General features: G+C 48.9%; 1 protein-coding gene across 1 annotated transcript; it reads left to right on the plus strand.

The window, feature by feature from the left end:
- The first annotated feature begins 1590 nt into the window (after positions 1 to 1590).
- LOC124676952 (phosphoglycerate mutase-like protein 1) lies at positions 1591 to 7649 on the plus strand. Its single transcript, XM_047212962.1, has 9 exons — positions 1591 to 1650; positions 1752 to 1859; positions 2005 to 2084; positions 5553 to 5715; positions 6074 to 6148; positions 6230 to 6318; positions 6850 to 6969; positions 7290 to 7334; positions 7423 to 7649. The coding sequence occupies exons 1-9, from the start codon at positions 1591 to 1593 to the stop codon at positions 7490 to 7492; spliced, it is 810 nt and encodes a 269-aa protein (XP_047068918.1). The 3' UTR covers positions 7493 to 7649.
- Positions 7650 to 8385: the final 736 nt, after the last annotated feature.

An 8385-nucleotide genomic window follows, 5' to 3' on the forward strand; every position in this document is an offset into this window, starting at 1 on the left:
AAACTAATACATAGTTTGAACCATGGTGGACACAAATATAAAATATTGCAAAGAAACTATACCTAACTAGGCCGTGCATCGAAGGTTTCGTGTGTTCGCTCCTAAGAAAGAACACTCGAGGGCACACCCAGTCACCTAAACTGGAAAATCCAGCGGGAGGATGGTGCCCTTGTTGGTTCTACCGATGAGGCGAACAGGCACAAACCTCCGTGCACGTATTCGCTGCGAAGAAACAACACTCATTCGGTCGTCCTCCTCGTCGGTGCGTCGTCGTCGTCCCCGTCGACGTGGTAGTCCCGGAGGCAGCGCCTCTCGTCGAAGACCTTGACGCTCATGTCCCCGTTGCCGAAGTAGGAGAACACGAGGATGAAGCCGGCTTCGAGGCTGTGGTGGCGCGTGAACTTCTCCCGGCCGATGTTGAGGTACATCTTGCCGCGCGCGTCGTAGATCGCCTTGACGATCCACCGGCGGTAGCCGCACGAATGCTCCCGCAGATGCATCGTGCGCGGGCGTACGCCGCCGACGTACTCGGCGAAGGAGTCCGGCAGCCTCCGGATGCCGCGCGGGTCGCCCTCGGGGACGTGGACGAACTCGAACAGGACGTCCGGCTCCACGTCCATCTCCGACGATGAAGACGACGACGTGGGAGGCGACGGCGAGCGTTCAGCTATGCCGCGGCCACGACCACGACCACGACCACGGCCGCGGCCGCGAGGTCGGCCTCCGCCTCTACCAGACATAGCGTCGAGTCTTTTTGAGAGATGGTGGCGGCTAGGGTTTGGGAGAGAGGCGCTAGGGTTTGTGTGTGAGAGGGACGATGAGAGGCGCCCCTTTTTATAGGCCGGAGGGAGGCGGAGGAGCGGTGGCGCTCATTAACGCCGGCACGCAGAGCTAGACGCGACGGGACGCGTCGCTGCGCCCTCTGCGGGAACTGCACCGTCGCTGCGCGCCAATAACTTCCGTCGCGAGGTAGGCGACGGTTAGGTTTAAATTAATTGTGCCGCTGACGGGTCGGCCCCGCCACTCCCCGCCTCGCTTTTCGTTGTGTCGCCGGACACCGTATAGGGGCGCGCCGGACAAAAAAGGGCTTTGGAGGACGCGGCTGGAACGCTTTTTTTGTCCGGCGCGCCCCAAATCCCTTTGGGGGACGGTTTGGGGGACGCGACTTCAAAACACCATGGAATTCTTTGGCTTCTTGAAACTAGAACCGAACATTCTTACCTTGTGATTGTTTCATTCTGCCGAATCAGCATATGCGAACAATGAATCTATCTCTTTAATGTTACTCTTTCTGTAACATTTCAAAGATAACAAAATAGCATACTATGTTCATTTTGATGAATAAGTATATAACTTTAGTCAAATTCAAAGCCTACTAAGTTTGACCAAATATATAGAAGAAAATATCAAAATTTACAATATTAAATAAAACACTATAAAAATATATCCTATGGTACATCTATTAATATTGACTATGACTGGGTATCGTAAACGTCATATTTTTTGTCCATAACATTGGTCAAATTTAGAAATCGTTAATTATTGGAAAATAGGTAGTAGTACTAATTTATTTATGTTGGGCAGACAGACATGGACGCCGCTGCTGGCACTGCTCTATATCCTCTGCATCGATGCAAAACCATATACCTGGTATACACTTCCTCCATTATTGGTGATCGACTTTAAATATAAGCCGATAATGTCCAATCTCCTGATGATTAACACTGTAAACCATTGATGAGTGCATGCAGGTGAGGCATGCCCAGGGTGTTCATAATGTGGAAGGCCACAAGGATGTTAGGGCATACCTGTCACCTGCGCTGCTTGATGCCCAACTAACCCCTCTGGGCTGGAGCCAAGTAAGATTTCTTGTTCCTTTTTTCGTGAATTGATCCCCATGAATTTCACTCAATGAACACATAATGATGATTGGAAGTGTCACTCAGCTTTTCTCATGCGGCATTTTCAAGTTCCATTGATGTTGATTTTTATATCCATTTGTAGGTTGATTGCCTTCGAGAGCATGTGACAAAATGTGGACTAGCAAAAAAGATTGAGTTGGTTATTACTTCGCCTTTATTGAGGTATAGTTTTCCTTGACCTTCGATCTATTCTTCTTGTACATATTTCAGTGTTCTGGATCTTCTTCTAAGCATTTTAATGCTTGAGAAATTGTGTTTTCCCGGTGTTGGAGTTGCATTGATGCTTATTATCTCAGGCTTTCAGCTACTAATATAAATTGTAGCCCTGCATAACGCCTTCACTAGATTGTTCATGACTATATTTTCTTAAACCTAGACGATTCAGTGATAAACCGACTTTGCCAGACCAATGACCCATTTTTTTGCCAAATATTCCCTGCTCGTTGGCGGTTCCATCCAGGTCTGTTGCAACTTGCAACCAAACGCATGCATATAGGGGACGATCCCATCTAACACAAGTTCTAGTTCGCAACCAAACACACGCTTAAACCTAGACTAGATTTAGTGATTGGCAGTGAATACCAACAAATAGCTTCAATTCAAAAGCACAGTTTAGGGTTCGAGTCAGAACTGTGCAGCAATAGCTTCATGGTTGGCGTAAAATTATGAGACTTGATGTACATCCTTGCAAGAAGCTTGACTTTTCTTTTCAAGGAGAGTGTACTATTGGGTTTTTTTTTTGTACACTTAGCGGACTTTCTTGCCGTCTGCAATTATTGCTGCATGTCTTCCATGACACATGCGCATAGAATCTAGCACAGATAAAGTTCAGTTCCAGGTTTCATTTAGACCCTTAGAGCATCTCCAGTCGCGTCCCCCAAACCGTCCCCCAAACCGCGCCGGATTGAGCGTTTGGGGGACGTGTTTTGCTCGTGCCGCGTTTGGGGGACGTCGCTCCCCAGCCGCGTCCCCCAAACGCCGCCCCCAAATGAATATTTGTGCAGGAAAATAAAGGTTTTCATTCAATTTTGATTATATATTACAAAGTTTGAATAAAAACGGCTAGATTTCATCTAAACCTAGGCTACTGACCGCCCGGCGGCGCGTTCGACGGCCCCGCCCCGTCGTCGCCTCCCCTACGCCGCAGCTCCTCCTCGCGCGCGCCTCCTCTCCTTGCGTTCGGCGGTGGCCGGACGGTGCCGCTCCCGCCGATAGTCCTCCTCCGCCCTCCCCTCGCCGGGCCGCCCGGAGGGAGAGCTCGACGGCGCGACGAATCCGCGCCTCTTCGCGGGCACGGGCGTCGTCCCGGAGCTTCTTCTCCGACTCGAAGGACTCGACGAGGGCGCGTTGGCTGATCGGCCGTCTCGTCCGGGTGCGGGGCGTCGTCGTCGGACCGGCCGAACTCGCCGTCGTCGTCGTCGTCGTCCTCCACCTCGGTCTCCTCCGCCTCGGCCTCCTCCTCCATTGGCGCCTCCTCCTCCACATCCGTTGGCGCCTCCATCATCGCCGCCGCAAACGCGTCGGCCGCCGCCAACCGCTCCGCCCGCCTCGCCCATAGCGCCGTAAGCGCCGACTCCCGCCGTCGACGCTCCTCCACCGTCGCCGCCGCCGGAGCTCGATCGACTCACGCCGCCGGCGCTCGATCGAGTCACGCGCGTTCACGGAACAGCGCCTGCCGGCTCATCGCGCCGGCGCCGGCGCTCGTCGGCCCATCGCTGCTCCATGTCCTCCCGGCACCGGCGCCGTCGCTCCTCTTGTCCCGTCGAGGCGTCGAACGCCGCAACGGTGTCGCACAGCCGCTCTCCGCCACGCTGCCGCCGCCGCGGCCTCCTCGGCCGCGGAGCGGGGGCGGAGAACGCCGCTAGATCCGCCGCCCGCTGCGCCTCACGCCGCCGGCGGGCCTCCTCCTCGAGTGCCTCCTCGAGTGCCGCACGCCGCCGCCGGCTCGTCAATGGAGGAGACGGCGGTGGAGGGAAGTGGCCATCGCCGGGGCGGTTCGCCATTGCCACCGGTGATGGAGGAGACGGCCGTGGAGCGACGAGGGTTGTGTTTGTTGCCGGCGGGGTGTGGTGGCTACCATTGATGAGCCGGGAGACCTTTTATAGACGCCGGCGTCGGGAAGAAAGCGCGGGAACGGACGAGAAGAGGCGGGAAGATCGCGCGGGAACGGGCGGTGGCGTGCGAACGCCGGCGACGCGTGGAGGCTGCGCGGCGACCGACGAGACGTCTCGCCCGCCCCTCCGTCGCCATTAAGGCAAAGATGCCGCTGCGCGCGAATAACTTCCGTCGCGAGGTAGGCGACGGTTAGGGTTAAAATTAACCGTGCCGGCCGACGCGTCGGCCCCGCGCCTCCTCGCCTCGCTTTCGTTGTGTCCGGCGTGCCCGGTGCGTCCCCTGTGGGACGGGGACGGGCTCGGGGCGCCGGACACCGTATAGGGGCGCGCCGGACAAAAAAGGGCTTTTGGGGACGCGGCTGGAACGCTTTTTTTGTCCGGCGCGCCCCAAATCCCTTTGGGGGACGGTTTGGGGCACGCGACTGGAGATGCTCTTAGTCATGCCCCTCATGTCAATGGCTACTAATTCTGCTTATCTAGCATATATATTATTAGAGGTAATTGCATCTGACATACAAAAAATTGTCATTCAGGTGCAGATTCATACAATTTCTTGCAACTTGTGGTCCAGCGGTACAAATAGTTGTCATTTAGGTGCAAATACATACAACACCAATCAAAACCTGACACTTATCAGCCACGCTGGCTCTTTCCCAGCACAAAATATTTAGCAGAAACCCCCTACGTTTGATTCAATTCACAATGCGATCCTTCCTCTAAGTTAGAATCGATTCCTCAGTTTCCTCGCGGCGGGCAGCGAACCCTAGTTGTGCGACGAGCAGGCGGCGGACCTGCCACGCTCTATTGGATCACCAATTTTCACCAATGCAATAGACTCAGGGCATCTCGGAGCGACGCATTTCGGACGTAAAAACGGAAGCGAAACATCCCTTTGAATCGGGTCAAATGGTCGAAATCGACCGCCCGTCCGTTTGCGTCTAGGGGTGTCACCAACGGGCCAACGCATAATTTTTTCCATTGATAAACGAATAATTTACATAAATAAAAATACATAAAAAGACTTAAAAATGACCTAGCTATGGGCTACTGCTCGTCGTCGCTGACGAGGTCGATGAACTCCGGCGTTCGCCACGGAAGCTGGTACACCGGCGGTGGAGGAGGAATGGGAGCCTGCGGCAACTGCGACGAGGCCATCGGACGTAAATATCCAGAGCCTGGGCGAATAGGACTGCGATGCAATTTGTGTGGAACTTAAGGGAGTTCTGTTAAAGACTTTGAGATGGTCTAGAGCCAGCATGGCGGACAAGTGTCAGGTTCTGATTGGTTCTGTATGTTTTTGCACAAGAATGACAACTATTTGTACCGCTGCATCACAAGTTGCAAGAAGTTGTATGAATTTGCACATGAATGACAACTTTATGTATGTCTAGTGCAATTACCTCATATTATTATCAGAACTCCTATGATAAGCCATATATGACATAATATGACAGTGCATTGCAGTAGTATGTAATTACCAAATGAGTCTTACAGTATTTTACAACTGTTGTCACAGGACTATGCAAACTGCAGTAGGGGTCTTTGGTGGTGGGAGCTATACTGATGGAGTAAGTGGATCGCCGTTGATGGTAGAAGGTGCTGGACACAGTGGACGTCAGGCAATTTCAAGTTTAAACTGCCCACCATTTCTTGCACTTGAGGCCTGCAGGGAGCGCTTGGTATTTCTCTCATGAAGAACACAAATAACACATTTTTTTCCGAAATGGGGTCATCCCAGCCTCTGCAGTCAATCGATGCATACGGGTTTTTATTGCATACACGAATAACACATGAGCAATTCTTTGTTAGGAAATACATAATGATGCTATCATCATTTACATTGGTTGTATTAAATAGGCTATTCTTTACAGTTGCAGGAATAACTTATTCAGCTTACTTTGTTCTAACTTCTAAGTTCAATACCCTCATGTGAGGAGAGTAGTAGTATGCATCTGTCTCTGCTTTCCCGTAACAGTAATGCTCTGTCAGACAAATTTTCTTTAAATTTTATTTTTTCTATTTGATTTTAAAATGCAGGGTGTTAATCCCTGTGACAAGAGGAGCAGCATAACAAAATGCCGCACTCTCTTTCCCGCCATCGATTTTTCCTTGGTAGGTACTAATTCATGAGAATGGTTCATTCAATATTGTCGTAATGGTATTTTAATATACATGTCATTTCGCCCTTTGCAGATAGAGAATGATGAAGATGTGCTCTGGGAACCAGATGTCAGAGAAACACGTGAGTCTCTTGCTGCTAGGGGCATGAAGTTCATTGATTGGTAATTTTCCTTTCCATAAGTTTGATTAGTGCCTTCCATTATAGTCTTTAGAATAGAAGCTTGATTAATGATCCGGTTATACATTCCCGAAAAAATGATCCGGTTATACATTCCCGAAAAAATTATCCGGTTATATGGCGATGAAACAAAAGTACATCAATAGTATTCATCTACACGTCATATATTACTTTCGGTTCTCATTCTGTGTCAATCAAAACAATTTGTTCACCCAAACAAGCAATTCATTCACGGCTCGCCCGAACTGGCAGGGGTCCATCTTCCTAGTAATTAAATTATGTGAATATCCTCTTCGTTTTCACGTATGACGTATGGACTGGTAGGCGGAAGCTGACCCGGTCACATATGTCACTTTATCGAAATTGTCACTTTATCCGTGTCCACACTTGCTTGTTTTACAGAAAAACTAAAACCAGTGTTGAAGGATTATGGACTGCATTGGATTTATCTTCTGCCCAGAAATTTTATTCGTGTAGCTTGGTTAAATTAGAGTATCCTCCGATGTGCTTGCAGGTTATGGACAAGAGAAGAGAAGGAGATAGCCATTGTTAGCCATTGGGGTTTCTTACGTCACACCTTAAACATGTACGGTAAAGAGTGTCATCCAACCGTAAGAGAGGAACTGACCAAGCAGTAAGTATTTTTCTCCTTGGTATAGATGTCAACTAATTAATCAACCCATCATATTCTGCGAATTTCTGTTGCTGTGAGAGCACACTATTTGCAATATGTAACCATTGGAACTTGAAACCATACACAAGCATAAATAAATCGGACTGTTTTTTTTTTCTTTCTGTAAAAGGAAAAAAGTTTTGTATTCTTCGTCTTGAGATAGAATTACGATACTGTTTAGAGAAATTATTCTGTCTTGCATTAGGCGCTAGAAGGTTCAAGCCATGGTTGACTACATCATCACTTGAGCATGTTGCTAACGTTGACTTGGTTATATACAGGTTTGCCAACTGTGAGCTCCGGTCGATGGTGTTGGTCGACCGAAGGTCAGTGCTTATTTTTGTTTCAGTAGTGATCACATTGCAGTTGATGCTTTGTTTTTCTATAATGCGGATTCGCTTGGCAACGCTGCAGGATGCTTGGATCCGATACCCGTACTTGCAATTTCCCTGGGATGGACGTTGACGAAGCTAGCAAGAACTGAGCTCGTTGAGAGCACATGGATGTCTTCTCTTATTAAACCCCAGTTCTGGCTGACAATTACTGTATATAAAATAACAAGCCAATCAAATACTACGAGAGAGAAATAAAATGCCAAGTAAGCATGCTGTTTGTCTTGTCGATCTCAGGGTAAAGTTGATCGGACAGCTAGGATTTCAAAGGCCCGGGGTGAGCTCTATCAATGGGCCCAACGGAGAAAAAAATTTAATTTCATACATGAACTGATAAAATTATTGTAAATACAAAAGCATGAATGATTTTTCAGCAGAAAAAAACATCTTACAAATTTTCTTGCCCTCGTTTGAAACCAAGAAGTATCCTAGAATCTACAAACGCATAAAGAAAGAGAAGAAACATACGAACAATCATGAGTATTTCAATGCATTTTTTGATAGCTCCAGAAAATTAGCAAAACTCAGATTAACAAACTTGATCGCTGTAGCAATACCAGGCAATCTGTATGTTACTACCCTATGTTACTATCTTCATAGTGGGTAGTTACTCCCCACTATGACTAGTCTAATGTTGGAACTTGCTTAGCCTAGTTGTGCGATTGGTAGATTTTTTTCCTTCTATTCTGCCCTATACATACAAGGTACCTGATATGGTCCCTATTTTTTTATGTAACCATATATTTTATTAAGCAATCCGTTTACCGAGATTACACATATGGTTACCACACAAGACAAATATTTGTGTCAAGCAACTTTGCGCAAGAAAACTATTTTGACCGGGCCGGGGCCATCGCCCCTTTTGCCTTGGGCCAGAGCTGGCCCTGGGTCAAACTAGCAAGGAGCGCTAGAGGCAGGGATGGGGGACGGAGCAAGGATCCCTAGCGACCAGGGGGCGTGCATCGAGCAGGAAATTGGCCGGTGC

The sequence above is a fragment of the Lolium rigidum genome, chromosome 7, assembly GCF_022539505.1.
Source record: "Lolium rigidum isolate FL_2022 chromosome 7, APGP_CSIRO_Lrig_0.1, whole genome shotgun sequence".
Taxonomy (NCBI): domain Eukaryota; kingdom Viridiplantae; phylum Streptophyta; class Magnoliopsida; order Poales; family Poaceae; genus Lolium; species Lolium rigidum.